We start from the raw sequence: 19,918 nt of genomic DNA on the forward strand, positions 1-19,918 counted from the left end.
TAAATTAAACAAAAGTAGCCCTGGGGTACCTGGGTGCCTCAGTCGGATGAGCATCCAACTTCAGCTCAGGTCATGATCTCGTGGTTTGTGAGTTTGAGCCCCGCGTCGGCCTCTGTGCTGACAGCTCGGAGCCTGGAGCCTGCTTCGGAGCCTGTGCCTGAGCCTGTGTCTCATTCTCTCTCTGCCCCTCCCCCACTTGTGCCCTGTCTCTGTCTCTCAAAAATAAATAAATGTAAAAACAATTTTTAAACAAAAGTAGCCATGAGTTGACAACTGTCAAAGCTGGGAGATGAGTACATGGGGTTTACTATTCTATTCTTTCTACTTTTGTACATCTTCGGACTTTTTCATAATAAAATGTTCAAAGCACCACCATCTCTCATCTGGATTACTGCGATAACCTCCTAAAAGGTCACCCTGCTCCTACCTCTTGTCCCCTATAATTTGTTCTCCCCACAGGGGCAGACTGGCCTAACAGGTCATTCTGATCACGTCCCTCCTCTACTCTGTTCCCTACCAGTTCCTCATTGCCCTCCGTGTAAAAGCCAAGGTCCCTAAAACGGCCTGCAAAGCCCTCAACTGTCTGGTCCCTCATTGCTTCTTCTCCAAGTATTCTCCCCTCACACACTCTACTCCAGCTACAGTGGCCTCCTTGCCATTCCTTGAACACGCCAGGATGGCTCATCCATCCCCAAGTCACAGAAACGGTTTGAGGTCGGGTAGACATTAATCGTTTTGCAAAGCGAGGCACATGAAGTAAGACACGTAGCTGCCAAACTATATTTGAAACCTTTTTAAAGAACTTAACCTCCAATGCAGTCAAGTTTGATGAACAGAAAATGTCTCGGAACTAGAAGAGTCATCCACGAAGCAGGGGTGTGGTCAGACTCCGCAGCGGTGGCGGAGGGCGGAAACAGTCCCGCTCGCCAGCAAGGTAACCCGGCCCCTGCATCTGCCGGCCGCGGCCGGTGCGCTACAAGCAGGCAGCAGAAATGGGCCAGGCCCAAAAGGAAGGGGAAGCCTGGATGTCCGGGGGAGTCTCGGAGACAGCGGAACGCCCACCGAAAGTACCCTGTCTTCGAGAAGACGACCACACCTGTCAGCAGAGTCGGTCCGACGTGAGAAGCGCAGGAACAGCGAGCCGCGAGCACTCCTCGGGCCCCGGCGCTCTGAGAAAGTCCGGGTTCTGCGGTCACCTTTTCCTTCTCCCGCTGCCGAAATTCACACTTCCGGCTTCCGGTGTCGTAGCTGTGAGCTCCGGAAGTAAAACACGCAAGCCCCGCCCCCACCCAGGAGTCGGCAGAGATGTGGCAGAGGCTACTCCCGAGGGGAACCCGAGCCCGTCAGCCTTCGCCGGCCCACACGACGCTCCCAGTGATATGCAGCACCTGGTGCTCTTCGGAGCATCGCGACCCACTCTCGCCCTCGTCTCTCGGGCGGGGGTCTCCAGCCTCCAGGCGGTGGGCCGCCCCGCCCCCGCCAGGGGAGGAGCTAATAGGGAGCCTCCTGGCTGCAGTAGGCCCCGCCCTGGAACAGGGTCAAGGAGGTGTGGTCACACTGCCGGCGGAAGTAGACCCCTCCGCGAGGGTGCAGGGCCGCCCGGGACGGGCGAAAAAGCTGGATTGTAGGACCGGGCCGAGCTAGCGATGGGTACGCGGGCGGACAGCGCAGAGCTGCGCGCGGACCCGCGAGGCAACGAGGACGCGGCGCAGCGGCGGCAGGGACAGAAGGCGCCACACGGCCGGGCGGCACGAGCAGGTGCCCAAGGGGCGGGGCGGGCCAAGGGTGGGAGCTTAGCGGGGGCGGGGGCCCCCCCCCCCCCAGCGTGGGATGCGCGCGCACCTCCCCGCGCCAGCTTTCCGCCCCGCCCATGTGGGGGAGGGGCACGCTGAGGCCCCGCCCACGCGCGTCGCCTGAGGCCGGTCAGCTCAGCTTAGGCGCCCGCCCCCGCTGGTTAAATGAGCCGGCGGGGCACAGCCCCGGGAAACGGCCTGGGATTCAGGGGCTAGGAGCGCGGCGTTCGTCGGCTGTGAGACGCAGGTAACGTAGGGGCCAGGCGCCGCGCCAGCGGAGGAGCATGCTGTGCCGCGCGGCCCATTGATTTGCCGTGCTTGGGAGCGGGGCCGAATGGAGAGGGTTTAATTGGTCCCAGTGTCCCTTGCATCTCTCCGTTGAACCCCTGAGGAGATAGAGACCCTGAGAGGGGCGGCGACTTGCCGGCGTCTCCCAGCTTGGCCGGAGGAGCGCTGGAACTGCACCGTCGTCTGCGTGGTCTAACATGCTCCCGCTCATTGTGGAGTTTCCGCTGGAGTCTGGGGTGAATTGGTCCCAGGCAGGCTACGTAGCGCTCCAGCAGTTTTCCATAGTCCCGCAGAATTGAGGCTCTTGCTGGCATCCACTAGCGCTTTGAGTGTGGTAAAGTATGTATATTTTGTAAAGTATGCCATGAAAAAAAGTTGCCTGGATAGTATGGTGGGAGCCCAGAGCCTGCAGTTTCTAACCCCCCAGCCGTCCTGTTCCCCAGCCATTCAGTGAGTGGTTTCAATAATCAGGCATCACTGGGTGAGATCCCAAAGGACCCCTCCAGAAGCGGACCAAACTTCTCAATGCTCTTCTGTTGTGTGCCTTGTCAACGAGCCTTTCTTTAACCAGAGAGCATCATGGCAGAGCAGGTGGCCCTGAGCCGGACCCAGGTGTGCGGGATCCTGCGGGAAGAGCTGTACCAGGGCAATGCCTTCCATCGATCTGACACACATATCTTCATCATCATGGGTGCATCGGTGAGTCTCCCCGCGGGCCCCACATCTTAAACAGGCTTCGAGTGTGACATTGCCTCAGGTCCCTTCCTGCTGGGTCCCTGGGCTTTCCCAACTCATTGTCGTGGGGCCCCAGGGGCTCCGCTCCACTAGGCCCTCCCTCTTGCTCCTGCCCCTATGCCACTGTCTTCCCAGTACCACCCGGTATAAGTGCACTGCCAGGTGGTCGTGAAATCCGGGTGCAGCCATTGACTATAGACCCATGTCCTGGAGCGGGGGGTCCTTAGAGACTGTCTGGTCGGACTTCTTCCTTCACGGGGAAAACCGAGCTGCCGACAGGGGAGGCTGTTCACTTTGGATCCTTTTCCAACCTCTTTGTGACTTGACAGATGTCACACAGTTAGTCCCAAAGGCAGGATCTGAGGCCCGAGCTCCACCTTGTCTCTCTCTACCACAAGTTTCCCCGGAGGGGGAAACACTCGACCTTCCTTTGAATACCGTGTCATTACCCAAACTTCCACGGCCTGCTGAGGAGCTATGACCTGTCCCACCCCAGCCCATTGTATCAGCTGTGGAACTGCCATTTTGGTCCAGAAGGTCAAAGTCAGAGGTATAGCACGTGAACTGGACATGATGGAGGGTGGAGACAGGAGGGGGCTGGGGGTGCCTAGTGGAGCCATGACCCTCCCAGACTAAAGCATCCCGCCGGTGTGCCCTGTGGAAACCAGATCTGCCGGGTGGCAAGGTGAGCTGCCAGGGTTTCATCTCCAAGTAAAAGTGATCTCTCTTCACCTTCCTCCTGGGCAAGACCGACAACCTGCTAACCATCCCGTGACAGTTTCTGCCAGTAACTTGTACAATCTCAAGCAGGAATTCTAACAAAGTAGCTGACTCTTGACAGGGTACACGTTGTCTCTCTGTGCCTTCCATGTCAAGGTCCCCTTAGCTCTGGAAGAGAACTTGGTTCTTTGTTCATGTATCATATGCAGAGCCTCTCCTTGCCAGCTTTTGTGATTCTGATCAGAACTCAGAAAGGGAGGGCAGGACACAGAGCTGCTGGGGGGAGCACTCTGTCAGAAGGTGGGGGGAGGGCAGGCCACCCCAAGCACTGTCCTCTGAGTCCATAACCCCAAGAGTAGGGGGAACCCGGGGACATGGGGCAGCGGGGAGCAGCCTTGGTCTCTACCCTGGCCCTCCTTCGAGGGAGCACGTTCTGCTTCGAGGAGCCATACCTGTATTGGCCACAGACCTTCCCACCTAGGACTCTGACCATTAGGCTGTTCGTTCAAGAAACAAGTTGGAGCAGAAAGCTACTCAGGATCGTTCCTCTTCCTTCCCCCGTCCATATAGCAGCCTGTCATAGGGCGCTCCACCAGCGGACGCCAGCCCACAATAAATGGCTTAGAACTCCAGGCCCTCAACTCTTAGATGCTTTATTGAGAGCATCCAAGCTTGCTGTGTCACTGGCAAGTGTCTTTCCTCTCTGAACCTCAGTGTTTCCACATAGCGAATGAGGCCTTTTGAAACAGATGTCAAGAGACTTGGAGCTGAGCTAATTCCCTGATTGCTCACTGCCTTCGCCTATGGCCAGCTTGGGGTTGGGCAACTTTTTTTGCAATTGATAGGGTTCCCCTTTGCTCTCCTCTGCCCTGAGAGCAATATCCAGAGGCTTCCAGAGCAGAAATGGGAAGTGCCACTACAGCAGGGTAGGGTGGGGGAGGACCCCTTGTCCTGAGTTGTTTCGCCCGTCCTCCTGCTCAAGGGGGCTGGGGCCAGGCGGGTGGGCGTCCCGTGCGCAAGCAGCATCTAGAACAGCTCCCGCTGTCTGATGCCTGCCCCCCCTTGTAGGAGATAGAGCGGCACTGGAGACGCACTGTGCCACAGCCTGATTCTGGGAACCAGCAAGTTCCCTGCTCGTTCATCCATTAAATCATAGTCAGTGGCTTCTCTGCAGTGTAGTGAGCAGGGGTCTGCCTTCTTTGTGTGATCTGTGTGCTGGGCCGAAGGGACCCAAGGAGGGTTGGTAGCCGAATAAGAACTCGTAGTGGCGCACGTGACAGAAAATGGAAACAGGCCCTTGTGTCCTCAGCCACCTCCGGCACACAGCTCCCATGAGGAGGGCCTTCCGAGTGAGGTTTGCAGAGCCAGGGTTGGGGAGCACGCGTGCAAGGAGAGGAGCAGGTGCAGAGCCGCCAGTGGCCAGCAAATGCCCCAGGGCAGGCTGGGCCCACAAGGCCACCCTCTGCCCCTTCCTCCTTCCTCCCCCGTTTACCCACCCCTCGCTCTCACGCCTAGCTTCCTTGCTGGGAGCGTCCTGATGCTGGCTTACGGAGCTACCCGATAGGCTTTGAGCTGCTCTCTGTTCCTCTAGTGTGGCCGTCACCCCCTTGCTCAGGACTCCTGCGCCCAGCCGGGGAAGGAGTGGAGGTACTTACTGTACCCGTCGGGAATGAAAGAAACAAGTTTCTCTTTACGGACCAGTGTCGGAGGGGAACCTTGGGCCTGGCAGGTCACCTCCTCTCCCAGCTGATAAGACGGCAGATAGGCCAGCGGACTCTCCCCCGTAGAGGATGGAGAAAGGAATGGAGGAGCGGGAGAGAGAATAGGACAGGGAGTGTGCCTGGGCAGAACTGGCTCGCTGCAGGCTTCTCGGCAAGCCCCTCGCCTCTCTGGACCTCAAATCTCCCCACCTGGACCGCAAGGGCCATGGATTTGATGGGTGTTCAAGCCTCATGCCCGTATGACCTGGAAGCACTAGCGCCTCTCTCCTTTGGGAGCATTTCTGGGCTGCCTTTCCCCCTTGGGTCGATAAGATTCTTGCTGTGTCATGATGACCTTGGCACTTCCCCAGAGGCCTGATGATTCACGAGCCCCAGGGTGTAAGAGGGAGGCCCTTTTGTTGGTTTTGCAGCTGAGCCTACCTCGGCAGCCCCCAGGTTCTCCCCGGCTGTCAGGAGCCAACTGGGCCCCAGCCAGGGCCCAGCCTCCACCCCAGGAGTCCAGGCAGATCCTTGACCCAGGTGACCCTCGGGGGACCTGGGTGGCCCACCCCTGCCAGGCCTCCAGCTGGCAGCCAGCCTGTGAAGCTCTCTGCTGTACCCTCTGCCGTAAAATCCTCACACAGAGATGTCGGCAGTGGCTCGGGTTTATAACGCTAGAAGCTGAGGTCAAGCCTAGGTGGCAACACGCAGGTGGTGGCCTAAGTCCCTGCGCTCCAGCTGGGACAGATGTTGGTACCTGGAGATCTTAATGAGGGCCGCTTCTCCTGCTAGGTCACCACAAGTGTCGGGGCAGCTCTTTCCCCACTGTGGTTCTCAGGCAAAATGAGGGGATTGGGAAAGACGAGACTTCCAACCGCATTTCACCCAGAGTCCCTGTGCTCCACCCCACCCCCCCCACCCCCCGGCTCATGGCGTGCTTTGATTTGGTCGATGCCTTCCCACGTTCCTTCTTGCAAAGGAGGCTGGTCTAGGCTGGTGGGGAGGGCGGGCCACTTCCCTGGAGCAGCCGCCAGGACCCCCTACCACTGTCCTGGGTCCCACCTCACCTCTCCCGTGGTTGACATGGAGCCCAGCAGGCCTCTGGTCACAGGGACTGAGCTGAACAAGGCAAGCAGGTTCCGTCGCTGGTTAATCCCAAGGGGAGCAGCAAGAACAAACAGCTTAGGGTGTTGGGCACCGTGACTCAGCAGACAGGAGGCTAGTCCCCTGCCACCAATCCATTGCCCGCAACCTGTCCCGATTCCTGTCAGCCTACTGGAATTTGATCGTCAGCAAACATCACCTGCCACAAGGAAGGTCGGGAGGTGTTTGCAGGCCGTGGTTCTGATTGTTTCTCCCGCGGGCTGGTCCCCAGCAAACCGGTCCTCTCTGGAGCACGCAGGGCTGAAGTGACCTGAGCAGTGTCTCCCCCCAGCCCCACTGATGGGTCACTGTGAGGAGTGCCGTAACGAGGGCTGCTGGGCACTGAGGGACGTGAACAGGGAGCTCACTTCCCAGGCGGGGGTTGGAGTGGGACCTTGAAGGACCAGTGACAGAAGCCATCTGAAGGTGGCAGTTACAACAGGGACCCACACCAGATTCCTTGGGGGATCGATTGTGAACAGGAGACGTGGGCACGGGCACCAACACAGGGAACCCTGGTTTGGGAACCACTGACTTTGGGAGTTTGGGGTCCCATTGGAGCCTGGAAATGACACAGGGAGATGACAGAAACTTGCCTGCGTGGGGACATCGGGTCACCCAAGGAGCAAAGAACAGGAGGAAACTGGAGTAAACAAGGCACCCCCGAGCCTGCACCCACCCCCACCCAGAGTCGGGATCTCCCACCCAGGAGCCCGCTGGGTGCCTTCCTAACTGCTTGTCTCTTGCGGGGGGGAGCATTTAACCAGGCCAGAATTGCTTTGGTTCTGGTCATGTGGCTTCCATTTTGCAGCTGTTCATAGAAAGGAGTTTATCCAGTAGTTACATTGCTTCTAAAAGGTAATTTCACATTGAATACTTAGGTCCTCGTCCCTGGAGTTCGTTTCTCGGCCTGCGGCAAGTCCAGTACACCCCAGCCTGGCTTCCTCTCTCCCCGATGATTGGCAATGCTTGGCGGAGCACGGGTTCCCGCCCGGGGCCCATCCCACGCTCTAATTGTAGGGCACACAGATGAAAGGGCTCTCTGCTTCTCTGTTCTTCCGGAGCCCATGACCGTTCTTGCCCCTTCCTCTTCCGCCTGGAGCAGAGAATTCCTTTGTTAGCTTACAAAATTCAACCCCGTTGGAGCGGGGAGAGAAGGAACTCGGTGATTCTTTCTGGGGTGGGGGGGGGGGGTCCTCTTGAATATCTGGGGTTCGCCACGCTGTGGCTCGAAGCTGCCTTGTGTCCAACACCCTTTCGTTTTGGAAAATCTCGCACATCCACAAAGTGGACAGAATGACGCGGCGAACGGCCGCTGTCCGTTGGCCGGCTCCCGTGACTTTCTGCCCCCTTGTTTCGCCCATTCCCCAGCCTCTGCTCGACTGTTGGATTGAGGTTTGGTTTGGTTCGGTTCGGTTTTCAGGGTTTGTTTCTTAGACGAGATCTAAATGTTGACTGAGCATCTGGGTTGTCCCGAGCGCGGGGCCACCGCGAGTCAAGGCTGCCGTGAACGTCCGCGTACAGTTTGCGCCGCCTCCTCTCCGGCGCTCGGTGCTGCCGGTCGTTCGGATTGCAGCCGTTCCAACAGACGTGAAGCAGCATCTGGTGGTTTAACGCGCGTTTTTCTGCCCCCTGATGACCTTGCACACTTGCTCGCGTGTCTGTTAGCCATTCGTTTCTCTTCCTGGCCAAGTATCCGGTCGATTTCTAATTGCGTTGGTTTCTTATCTTCCTGTAGGAGTAAGTTATATATTCTGGGTCGTAGGCAGAGCTTGCCTCCGGACGGGCTTCCCTCTTGCCGGCGTTTCGGTAGGGCCCCCTGGGGAAGCGCCCTAGTGCACGGGGTCAGGGTTTGGTTCTGTCGGGGCCGAAAGGTTTGTGGCCGCGATCCGATTTCCTGCATGACCATCACCCACTCAGGTCCCTGTCCATTTGGATGGATTGGATTGTTCTAGAAATTTGTCCATTTCGTCAAAGTTGTCACACATGGCGGGAAGTTGTTCATAAAATGCCCTTTTGTGTTTTCCTGACTGTACTTTTGTCCTGTTGAACTCCTAATTCTTGGTGCGTTTTAGAAAAACAGTCTCGCCAGAGGGTTGTCTGTCTTCATTAGCCTTTTTAAAAACCAACTTTTGGCTCTGTTGATATATTTTTTCGGTTTGTTTTCCATTTTATGAATTTTTAGTTTTCATTGTTTTCTGCCCTGTAATTTGTTTGGCATTAAAATCCTGTCGGGCCGCATGGGTGGCTCAGTTGGTTGAGCATCCAACTTTCAGCTCAGGTCATGATCTCACGGTTCGTGAGTTCGAGCCCCACGTTGGGTTTGCTGCTGTCAGTCCAGAGCCCACTTCCGACCCTCCGTCCCCATCTCTCTGTACCCCTCCCCCATTCACACTCTGTCTCAAAAATAAATAAATATTTAAAAATAAAATAAAACAAAGTTCTACTGTCTTTTGTCTGATTTCTTAAGTCTGGCACTTAGCTCTTTAGTCCCAAGCTAATGTCAGCATTTCAGGCCATGCCTCCTAGGTTTTCATATATGCTACTTCTGTTGCCGTTGGGTTCTAGAGTTTTCAGGTTTCCTCATTTAGCCTGTGGGCTGTTTAGAAGTGGGCTATTTGAAGGGTGCCCGAGGGGCTCAGTCTTTCGAGTGTCTGACTTCAGCTCAGGTCATGATCTCCATGGTTGGTAGGATCGAGCCCCGCGTCAGGCTCCATGCTGACTGTGCGGAGCCTGCTTGGGATTCTCTCCTTCTCTCTGTTCCTCTTCAACTCGTGCTTTCTCTCTCTCTCAAAATAAATAAATAAACTTTTTTTAAAAAGTGGGCTTTCTGAAACTTTTTTTATTTTCGTTTTAGAGAGAGCAGGCGTGCACACGTGAGTGAGCAAGGGAGGGGCAGAGGGGGAGAAAGAGAATCTTAAGCAGGCTGGGTGCCTGGGTGGCTCAGTCAGTTGAGCATCCGACTTCAGCTCAGGTCATGATCTCGCAGTCTGTGAGTTCGAGCCCCGCGTCGGGCTCTGTGCTGACAGCTCGGAGCCTGGAGCCTGCAGCCTGCTTCCCATTCTGTGTCTCCCTCTCTCTCTGCCCCTCCCCTGCTCATACTCTATCTCTCTGTTTCTGCCAAAAATAAATAAACATTAAAAAATTAAATAAAAAAAAAAAAGCAGGTAGCACGCCCAGCATGGAGCTTGACACAGGGCTCGATCACAAGACCGTGAGATCACGACCTGAGCCGAAACCAAGAGTTGGACACTCAACCGGCTGAGCCTCCCAGGCACCCCGGAAGTGGGCTCTTTGGCCTGGGTTTTACTGCACTTGCACCTGAGACTGGAGACCATGGTTTGTGTGGTCACAGGGCAAGCAGGTCGGTGGACGCTCCTCCTGGGATGAGGTCCATTCGCCCCAGGGCAGGGTGGCCACTGTGATACAGGGGTGCTGTCGGCCCAGGGGCAGGGTAAAGGGCTAGCGCAGGCTCTAGTTCCAGCTCCTCTCGCTACTTATAGGGGCGAGACAGGTATACTTGTAGCTGAGCGGTGACCCTGGGCGAGTGCCCCGGTCTCCAAGGCGAGACCATCTAGGCGCTGCCCCCAGCTTCTCCTAACCGTGCCTGTTCCCTCTGCCGCAGGGCGACCTGGCCAAGAAGAAGATCTACCCCACCGTCTGGTAAGCATGTCCCGTGCTGTCCCACTGCCCCCAGCCCTCCCGACCCTCCCCGCCCTGGCCACAGCCATGCTGTGCCCTCAGGTGGCTGTTCCGCGACGGTCTTCTGCCCGAAGACACCTTCATCGTGGGCTACGCCCGCTCCCGTCTCACAGTGGCCGACATCCGCAAGCAGAGCGAGCCCTTCTTCAAAGTGAGTGGCATCTGGGGTCTCTGTGAGGGACATGCCCCCTTCCCGTCCCATCACAGGATGCCCTTTCTTCCACGTACTTCTGCTCTCTGGGACAGGACCCTTTGTCCCCTGCCGTGGCCAAGGCCAAGGCCTCGTTAGGAAGATGGCTTGGAGGCGCTCATGCCCTCGCAGTTGTCATCCTTGCCTCCCCCCAGGCACGCACACTGCCCTGGCACACTGGTGCACAAAACCAAAAACAGTGCCCGAGAGCCCCATCTCCCAGTCCCCCTCTGACCCAGATATACCAGGTCCCCCCTGCTGCACCCCCCTCCCCCCGGGGCCAGGAGCCGAGAAAGTCTCTTCACCGCAGAAATCTTACAGATCTGCCTTTCCCAGCACACCGCAGTTTGGTGTAGTGACTTGGGGGAGAGATCTCTCTCCGGTGTGTTTCTCCCAGGTCACAGTTTCCTGGATGCTAACTTGTGTCTTAGGGCACAAGGCCCCCAGGGGTGACCGCTGGGCCCCAAATCTTGCAGTCTTCATGCTGCCTCAGCTTCCCCCTGTGGGCATGCAAAGCTGACAGGATGGGGGTGTACCCAGCGTGGAGCTAGGATGACTGACCGCTGAGGGAGCCCGCCCTGGCCGTGGGAGGACAGACGGAGGGCTGGCGAGGGGCAACGTCCCTGGCTCCGTCTTTCTCAGGCCACACCGGAGGAGAAGGCCAAGCTGGAGGAGTTCTTCGCCCGCAACTCGTATGTGGCTGGCCAGTATGACGACGTGGCGTCCTACAGGCGCCTCAACAGCCACGTGAATGGCCTTCACCAGGGGCCGCAGACCAACCGCCTCTTTTACCTGGCCTTGCCACCCACGGTCTATGAGGCGGTCACCAAGAACATCCATGAGACCTGCATGAGCCAGACGTAAGGCTTGTCTTTTGCCCTCCCTGCCTGCCAGGTGTGCCCTGTGCTGGTCTGGCCTGCCCTGGCGGTTGTCCAGAGCCCCTGGGCCAAACTAGTCTCCGGAGTCAGAAAAAGGTGGTGACCCTTGTTTGATCTGCACGTGAATTAGCTCTCCCAGAAGACAAAAGGGTATAAATACAGGTGCTTTGTAATAGCATTTACTGAAAATGCTACCCCACTTGTTTACCCTGGAGATCCTCGTGCCCCTCGTGGTCCATCTTGCTAGAAATCCAAGTTTCCCTGGCAGCTATCCCTGCCAGGACCACAAGGTGGCAGTGTTGCTCCACGAAACTCCTGCTGCTGGTTCCTTGTTCTCTGGGTTTTTTTAGTGCTTCCTAAGGTCACCTTCGTGGCCACAAGGTGGCAGCATAGCTCCACAAGCGTGTTGCTTCCTACAGAACACCATCTCTGGCAGTGCAAAGCCAGTCGTCTGTTTCACTTTGCCTTGGTTTTGAATGCAAAATGCCACGTTAACCGTCCGTGGGAAATAGCAAAGAAAGGGACCTTTTTTCATTTTAAAATCCGTGGAGACAGCTGTGTCCCTGACATCCGCTTCCCGCCCCATCCCCCAACTAGCTCCCAGGCCACTCCTGAAGATCCAGTGTGGGGCTGGAGGGGAGCGGGATCCGCTGGACGGAGCACTCTTGCTAGTCAGCAGCGGGTCGGGCCAGAAGGCTTCCGAGGAAATTTTGAGTGTGGCATTGAGGGCTCCAGACGACAGCTGTCCTCGGGTCTGGGGGCTGTGTGCCGAGGTGGGGCAGGAGGCCTTGCCTAAGCAGAGCTTACTGGTCATCTGAGAATGCACAGGGGAGGGAAGGCTCTGCCTCTCCTTGAAGAAGGGACCCTGGGGGGTGACAGGGTTCTGGCCCCCGCTCCCCCAGGACGGGTATGGGGTGATGTGGCTCTGGGTTCCCACAGAGGCTGGAACCGTGTCATTGTGGAGAAGCCCTTCGGGAGGGACCTGCAGAGCTCTGACCGGCTATCCAACCACATCTCGTCCTTATTCCGTGAGGACCAGATCTACCGCATCGACCACTACCTGGGCAAGGAGATGGTGCAGAACCTGATGGTGCTGAGGTCCGGCCAGGGCTGGGCAGAAGCCATGCAGCTGGGGAGGCGGGGGGGGGGGGGGGGGGGGGGGGGGGCAGCCGGGCATAGGGAGGGGCGGGGCCGTCCCAGCCTGATGTTGCCCTGGCGATGCGGTGCCACCCTCCACCGCGCGCCTCCTGCAGATTCGCCAACAGGATCTTTGGTCCCATCTGGAACCGGGACAACATCGCCTGTGTCATCCTCACTTTTAAGGAGCCCTTTGGCACCGAGGGCCGTGGAGGCTACTTCGATGAATTTGGGATCATCCGGTGAGAGCCTGTCACCCTCCCTGTCCTGGGGGCTTCTCCTCCCCCCTCCAGGTTCACATTCGTGGGTGGGTGTGTGAGTGGTCAGCGGTGACCGTGAAGTGATGGTTCACTGTCTCTTTCCTTGACTTGAGGTGACGTCCAGGGGTAGCCATGGGCTCGGAGCAAATGTCTTAGCTTGTTGCTAGCAAGCCATGTCTGAGGTGCCATGTGCCCGGGCGCGGCCGACGGGGAGGGGCTGGGGTGAGCCCACGCCTCCCCCTTCCTCCCAGCCTGGAAGCCCCTGACGTGCGTTGCGCGCACTCTTCCCTCTGCAGGGACGTGATGCAGAACCACCTCCTGCAGATGCTGTGTCTAGTGGCCATGGAGAAGCCCGCCTCCACTGACTCGGACGATGTCCGCGACGAGAAGGTGGGTGCAGGCGCACCCTCCTGGTCCCTGCTGCCGGCCCAAGAGTAAGAAGCCCAGGATGTCACGTCCCAGGACCGACAGGACCCGTGGGCAGCTCGGCGCTTAGCCTCTCCCCCAGAAAACAGGAGAGCGGGTCCAGGTGGCCCCAGAGAGGCCTTGGGTGGGAGGCCACGGCCACGCCCCTCGGCAGGGTGCGCGCGGCTGGCCGGGCACCAGCCCCTGTCCGCACAGACCAGGCAGCCCTGCGGGAAGCCCGCACACGGTCACACGGCCGCCTCAGGCCGCTGCCGTCTGTCCCCTGCATGGCTGCTCCACCCCGGTACCCAAGGAGCTCCCCCCCCCCCCCCCCCCCCGGCTCTCTTCCAGGTCAAGGTGTTAAAGTGCATCTCCGAGGTGCAGTCAGAGAACGTGGTCCTGGGCCAGTACGTGGGCAACCCCAGCGGAGAGGGCGAGGCCACCAAAGGGTACCTGGATGACCCCACGGTGCCCCGCGGCTCCATTACTGCCACCTTTGCGGCTGTTGTCCTCTACGTGGAGAACGAGAGGTGGGAAGGTAGGTGGCGTCTCCGGGCCTGGCGGGCGGGCCGGCGTCTACCCAGGGAGCCCTCGTTCCCAGGGTGTGACCCGCTTAGGCGCGGCAGCCAGTACACGTGGGGCGCCGGGCCCGAGGGGCGCTGGGCGGGAGAGGCCGCCTTGCCGCACACGTGCGCGCTCGCCTTCACCCCCACGTCACGCTCGTTCACACAGCCCCCACCTCACCCCCTCTCTCGCCCCCTCACGCGCGCTCAGCCTGGGCCGCTGGGGGAGCGGGACCTGAAGTCAGCTCCGCCCCAACCAGGGGTGCCCTTCGTCCTGCGCTGCGGCAAAGCCCTGAACGAGCGCAAGGCCGAGGTGCGTCTGCAGTTCCGCGACGTGTCCGGAGACATCTTCCAGCAGCAGTGCAAGCGCAACGAGCTAGTGATCCGTGTGCAGCCCAACGAGGCCGTGTACACCAAGATGATGACCAAGAAGCCTGGCATGTTCTTCAACCCTGAGGAGTCCGAGCTGGACCTGACCTACGGCAACAGATACAAGGTAGCCACGCGCCCTGGGGCGGGGGGCGGCGTGGGGCGGCCGGGCGGGTGCGCGTGCATGGGCGGCCTGAGTACGACCCCCTCCCCGTAGAACGTGAAGCTCCCCGACGCCTACGAGCGCCTTATCCTGGACGTCTTCTGTGGGAACCAGATGCACTTCGTGCGCAGGTGAGGGGCGGCCCCGGGGCCCACAGGGCAACCCGCTCCCCCACTACCCCGGGAACGACGCCAGAGCCACCCTGTGTCCCCTCAGTGACGAGCTCCGGGAGGCCTGGCGGATCTTCACGCCGCTGCTGCACGAGATCGAGCGCGAAAAGCCCCAGCCCATCCCCTATGTTTACGGCAGGTGAGGCGCTGGGGCACGGAGGGGGGAGGATGGGCTGGGGGCAAGGGACGCGGGGGCCAAGGGCTCCCTCACATCTCCCCTCTGCCTGTCGCTCTCTCAGCCGAGGCCCCGCGGAGGCAGACGAGCTGATGAAGAGAGTGGGCTTCCAGTACGAGGGCACCTACAAGTGGGTGAACCCCCACAAGCTCTGAGCCCCAGGTCCCTGCCCCACCCGCCGTGGCCCTGTCTGTCCTGTTCCACCCGCTCGCCCGCCACCCCGAGCCCACGTCGGGAGGGCTTCAGGACCATAAGTCTCACATTCCTGGCCCCTGGCCACCCTGCCCGCTCTGTGCCGCCTGCCACCCTGGGCCTAGCTACATTCCACAAGCACCACGCACTCGAGACTCGCGCCATGACCATCCCTAGCTGCCACCAGCCTTTCCTGAGCCACCTCTGTCTGCGGGAGTGAGCCCCAACAGGAGGAAGTGGCGTGGCTTCTCTGCCGGTCCGGGGCTGCTCCTACCAGGACAGGAGGGAGGGATGGCAGGGAGGGGCGGCAGGCAGGCCACTCCACACTCCACAGGCTCTGAGCCAGCTCCTCACACCAGGGGCGGGGCGGGGCGGGGGGCGAGCGCTTTCTCACCGGTCTCAGTGCCACTTGACATTCCTGGTCACCTGCTGGGAGGGACCTCCGTGCCGCCCCGCCGTCCCCTGTGTCATGGGCCCCCTGAATGTCCCTCCGCCCCACTGGCTCCCCCCGCCCCTCCAAGTCCGCACTCCATGGCCCACGCACCTACGGGGGGCCCCCTCGCCACTGGAAAAGCAGAAACAGCAAGGGGCACTCACGTCTCAGCCCCCTGCCATTAAATCCACAGACAGACCCGTCTGCTCCCTGGTTGTTTCCTTCCTGCCACTCGCAACCATGGAGGAGGCCACCTGCACCTGATGCTGGCCCGTTTGGTGGAGGGCCCGGGGCCGCCCCGTTTTTGTCACCCACTTCCCTCCGCAGTGTGGGCTCGGGACCTAGGCTGTCAGCCCTGACCCCGGGTGTAGCTGTGGCCAAGCCCTGCGTCCCAGCTGCCTCCCGAGCCCCCTGTCCCATCTGTGCTCTTCACTCTGCACCGAACGCTTCCATGCACTCGCTGCCCACGTGGGCGTCCGCCCTGACGACGTCCCCGCCCCGGCCGGCTCGCTTAGCAGAGTGGCTGGGGGCCGTGTACACACACCGCCGGTGCATGCTGGCGAGCGGGATCTGGGCACGAGAGGCAGAGGGGGTGCTGGGGGAGGGCGCCTGTAACAAGGCACCACGCCCGATGGGGTGGGGGGAGCATAAGACAATGGACTTTTATCCTGTCACAGTCCTGACGCCAGAAGTCTGAAACCCGCGTGTTGGCAGGGCTGCGCTCCCTCCGAAGACTCTAGGGGACGACCTTGCCTCTTCCACGTGCAGGTGGTGGCCAACATCCTTGGCCTTCCGTGGCTTGTACACACATTACCCCTGTGTCTGTCTGTGTCTCCACACGCCGCCTGGTGTCTGTGCATGTACGGCTCCTGCTTTCCCTCCCGAGGACGCCAGTCTTGTTGCATGCATTCAGGGTGCGCTCTGCTCCAGCACGGCGTCAGCCTGGCTTCCCTTGGTTATCTCTGTAAACGCTCTGTTTCCAAACAAGGCCATGTGCCAAGGATCCAGGTGGACACAGATCAGGGGGACCGCTGTTCATCCCAGTACACTCCCAACAAAGGCAGCAGCCCCCAGTCTTTTCTGCCACCTCCCCCAGCTCCGCTCGGCCGAGCTACAGGGACACGGCAGGAAGCGACACTGCAGTCCCTGCACTCGTGGCCTGGGTTCCACTAGATGCAGCCAACCAGAGACAGAAGGACACCACGATCAGGTGCTGGTACATTTTTCGTAGGGAACAAGGGACCCAGAGAGACACCAGGGGAGGAAGGCTCCACTCCCAGGGAGGTGAACACGTACCCCGAGGCCTTGCAGCTGGCCTGCTCCCCATTCCAGGAGGGAGAAGGCCCTCAGGCTGTTGAGGGCATTCAGCTGTGACCCCTCCCTCCAGCTTGACCCGTGCCCCACTTGGGAGGCAATCAATTGCCCAGAGCTTTTCGCTCCAACCGTCTAGACCCATTCCTGCCTGCCACCGAGGAGAAGCGGCCAGCCTTAGCTCCTGCATAGCCCCCTCACCCAGAGCTGGGATGGTGGTAGCCGGGAGCCTGGGGAGGGAGAGGCCAATGGAGTGCAGTGTGGCAGGCAGATTGCTGACTGCGGGGGGACAAACCAAGGCTCCCACCCACGACTCTGCAACAGCAGTACGGAGATGAAGAAACTCCAATGGTGGGCTGATCTGTTTCCCCTACATATGCTAGGGTAGTAGGTCACCCCTGGACACATGACCTGCACCCTAGGGTGCCGTCTCCATCCTCCCACCCCCTCCTGAAGCCAGGGAAAGTGGCACACCTCCGATTAAGGAAGGGGGGAGGTCACCGAGTTCACTGGAATAGGGATAGGATACAGACAGATCACAGAGCCTTGAGTGCCAGCTGGGTGGGAACTGGACCTCAAAACCCATCCTGCCCCAGATCCATGCAGAGAAGCTGAAGACTCCATGTGGACAGGATTGTAGGCCAGGCTTCAGCCAGAGGGCAGTGGCGTTCACCCTTATTTCTAGTGCCTGTGACCTCCTGGAGAGGGGGCAGTGGCAAAGGCTTCCCCAGGAGTCAGTGGGGGCCAGCCTGGGAACTCACGGGCTCTCCTGTAACACTTTGGCTCCCACGTGGCTACAGAGAGTCTTTGTCCTTGGCTGTGGTGCAGCCACAGTGATGGGAGGATGAGATGAAATGACAGGAGAGGGCTGGGCCCCGGGATGGTGGCCTGGAATGGGGCAGAATGGGTCCCTCCCTGAAGATGCGGCCTTGCCTTCCCCCTGCTTCCCCCCAGGGGGTGCTGCCCTGCCTACTCCAGGGGAAGAGCCATCTAAGTCTGCTGCTGCCCTGGCCCATCCTGCAAACTTCAAATCCTCAAAATATGGATATGAGGATAATTTCAAGCCCTTGGTCATGGGGAGGAGTCAAGTAACTGAGGGTGCAGGAGTCCTTCCTGACCCCTCAGGGATCTTCAAGTTCAGAGTCCTTCGCAGTGCCCCACAGGCATTCATAGACTGAGGAACCCAGCAGAGCTGGATTCTGTCGACAGTTAGTCCTCCTGGGTCCCCAGGTCCCCTGGGGACCGTGCTGGCATGGCATGACCAGGGAGGGTGCTCCTGGGGGGATCCACACAGGGGCAGCAGCAGGAGGCCAAAGTAGAAGAGGGACACAGCTCCAGGGCCAACAGCACATGATGACCATGTGTGAGCACGGAGGGAGGAGTGTTGGGGCATCCCAATCTCATCGTGTTCTGAGTGTCTCTCCTGCGACAGGCACATGGGCCCAGGTGACGGCAGTCAGCTGACATTTCAGATGTAGGTGCTACACTGGGGCAGACATAAGGGCCCTGCTGGTGACATTCAACTGTCGCCTGACCTCTGGGTGCCTCTGTGGAACAAAGCGGTGAGGGCCCTGATGAGGACAGTCGACTGTCCTCTCAGCCCTAGGAGCCTGCAGTGGGGACGAGGCATGAGATCCCGGGTAAGGACATTAAGCTGTCACTTCCACTCTGGGTAGCAACATTGGTGCTGGGGTATAAGTGCTTTCAACTGGCACTGAATGTCTACACTGGGACAGGATGGGAGCACCTGTGTGAGGCCGACCAACAGTCCTGAGCTCTGGGGCCCTAAGTCCTGGGTCCGAGTTCCAACATTCAACTACCATTTAAGTTGATCGTACTCTAGGGCAAGGCTTGGAGGCCAGGTGTGGAGAGCCCCCTTTCAGCTCTTCGTGCCTATGCTCGGGTGAAGGGCAGGTGTGGGCACTGAGCGGTTACCTCAGGTCTGGGTCCCTACCCTGAGGCAGAACGTGAGAACCCGACACGATCCACAAGTAGCACGTCCGAAATGAGAGCTACACAGGCAGAGACGTGAACCCCGCCGGAAGGCACGCCGGTGCCTCCTCAGTGCTGTGGCCCCAGGTGACAACAGCATTCGAACGAAAGCCCATGTCTGTATCCATGTGCTGGAAAGGAGAATGAGGGACCGTTGAGGTCACTCAAGTGTCACTTTAGCTGTGGGTTATTAAACACAGAGGTCTGAAGGACTGGGTGGGGGGAAGCCAATTGTCCCTTCAGCTCTGGAGTCCCGCACTGTGGCGGAGGTGAGGGCATTCGACTGCCACCTGAGATCTGGTTGCCCAATCTAGAGGCCACGAGGCCCGGGTGAGGGGGTCTACTGTGGGGTAGAAACCCGCAGGTTGGGAGGCGGACCGTTGACTGACAGCTCCGTGGCCAGTTTCTACGCGGCAAGAAGCAGAGGAGAGATCAGTTGAGGATATCAGCTGGCACGTCCACTCCAGGTTGCCTACGCTGAGGCAGAGGCAAGGGGACCCAAGGAACAACAGTCAACTGGCGCCTCAGCTGTGGGAACTATGCTGGGGCACAGGTAAGAGGGCCCACAGGAGTCATTTTCTGCTCCTTCACGCTGGCTGCCTGTGCTGGGGCGGCAACATGAGGGCCTAATCCTCTGTATGTCCGGATTGAAAAACAGTCCCCAAGAAAACAAGGGAGTTGTGCAAGGCTGTCCCACAAGGCCCCGAAGACCTGAAACTGAATGCCAGGCTTCTGGCCCATGACTTATGTGGTGCCCGTGGGGATGGTGGGTGTGCCTCAGGACCCTCAGGGGGACTCATTAAAGCAAGCGTTCCAAAATGCGTGCTCTGAGCAAGAGGTAAACAGTGGCCTCTCTGAACTACCAGTCTGACAGATGCCCCACGTCTGGCTGGCAGCCCAGGAGCTCCGCCCTGGGCACCACGGCTACAAGCATTGCAGGAAAGAGCACTGAGGAGAGCACTGGTGTTTGACAGATGGTCAGCATTATGTCTGATACCAAATTCCGTGAAAAAGAAAAAAAAAAATACCCGTGCCTGCAGCAGCCAGGGCCTAAAACCGATTACTTTGATCTTGTGTGTTGCGTACACCAGTGTAGACGGTACTGGGTTGTAACCAGAGCTGTCACTGCCTAGCTCTGCAGGCTTTGTCTGTATTTTGGATTCTTTCCTCATGAAGGCTTCGTCGTGGGGTCATTGGGTCAGGGGGCACAGGTGTTTCCCCCCCCCCCCCCCCACACCGCACCCTCATGCCACCCAGGTGCTGCCGTCCAGAAAGAAAGATGGGTCCCCCTGACAGCGGGTCCAGCTCTCCCGGTGCAGGAGGTGATTGGGGTGCCCTGGGCGGTGGCAAAGACGCCTTCCTGAAGGCGCTGAGGGGAGCGGACCCGAGTTTTCCAGTATCAGAGCGAGGTGAGAGACCACGTGAACGTGCTTCCATCTAGAAAGCCGACTGTGAGGAAAGGCATCAGAAGGCTGAGCTTGGTGGCCTCTGGCTCGTCACGTTCCGGTATTTTCCCCGGTGGACTGTTCTATACCTCCTGGTTTCTAAAAGAGACACATACCAATTTTGAAACAATTTCTAATTAAGACCCCAGATACA

General features: G+C 59.1%; 2 protein-coding genes across 10 annotated transcripts in view; one reads left to right on the forward strand and one right to left on the reverse strand.

Moving 5' to 3' along the window:
* The window catches only part of IKBKG (inhibitor of nuclear factor kappa B kinase regulatory subunit gamma), a 29,077-nt gene extending 22,677 nt beyond the window's left edge, over positions 1–6,400 (reverse strand). For 4 of the 5 annotated variants that reach the window (XM_081792476.1, XM_081792474.1, XM_081792473.1 and 1 more), the window contains exon 1: positions 6,304–6,400. In XM_081792476.1, the coding sequence (XP_081648602.1) occupies positions 6,304–6,321 (18 nt within the window). In that variant the 5' untranslated portion in view covers positions 6,322–6,400. Of the gene's footprint in view, positions 1–1,096; positions 1,228–6,303 lie in introns of those variants that run through there. The other variant, XM_081792475.1, reaches the window with a different exon arrangement.
* Positions 1,419–19,911, forward strand: G6PD (glucose-6-phosphate dehydrogenase). 5 transcript variants are annotated; one of them, XR_014136644.1, is made up of 16 exons: positions 1,419–1,758; positions 2,653–2,780; positions 10,005–10,042; positions 10,124–10,232; positions 10,914–11,131; positions 12,089–12,247; positions 12,403–12,528; positions 12,843–12,936; positions 13,303–13,489; positions 13,775–14,010; positions 14,101–14,177; positions 14,263–14,355; positions 14,456–14,521; positions 15,694–18,872; positions 19,577–19,641; positions 19,761–19,911. XR_014136644.1 is itself a non-coding variant. In XM_081792470.1 (14 exons), the coding sequence occupies exons 1-14, from the start codon at positions 1,647–1,649 to the stop codon at positions 16,187–16,189; spliced, it is 2,139 nt and encodes a 712-aa protein (XP_081648596.1). In that variant the 5' UTR covers positions 1,419–1,646; the 3' UTR covers positions 16,190–19,536. The 5 variants fall into 5 exon arrangements, 2 of the variants coding, with proteins under 2 accessions (XP_081648596.1, XP_081648597.1); XR_014136645.1 differs by lacking the exons at positions 1,419–1,758; positions 19,761–19,911 and adding an exon at positions 1,909–2,040 and having other exon boundaries at positions 19,577–19,696; XR_014136646.1 differs by lacking the exons at positions 1,419–1,758; positions 19,761–19,911 and adding an exon at positions 2,082–2,420 and having other exon boundaries at positions 19,577–19,696.
* The last annotated feature ends 7 nt before the right edge of the window (positions 19,912–19,918 follow it).

Source organism: Panthera onca, chromosome X, assembly GCF_046562875.1.
Source record: "Panthera onca isolate mPanOnc1 chromosome X, mPanOnc1 haplotype 2, whole genome shotgun sequence".
NCBI lineage: Eukaryota > Metazoa > Chordata > Mammalia > Carnivora > Felidae > Panthera > Panthera onca.

Bases quoted from the DNA above. Each gene is read 5' to 3' on its own strand.
- G6PD (XM_081792470.1), top strand. From the start codon at position 1,647: ATGGGTACGCGGGCGGACAGCGCAGAGCTGCGCGCGGACCCGCGAGGC. The intron at 1,759-2,652 runs GTGCCCAAGGGG...TTCTTTAACCAG, and splicing joins CGGCCGGGCGGCACGAGCAG to AGAGCATCATGGCAGAGCAG. The intron at 12,937-13,302 runs GTGGGTGCAGGC...GCTCTCTTCCAG, and splicing joins ACGATGTCCGCGACGAGAAG to GTCAAGGTGTTAAAGTGCAT.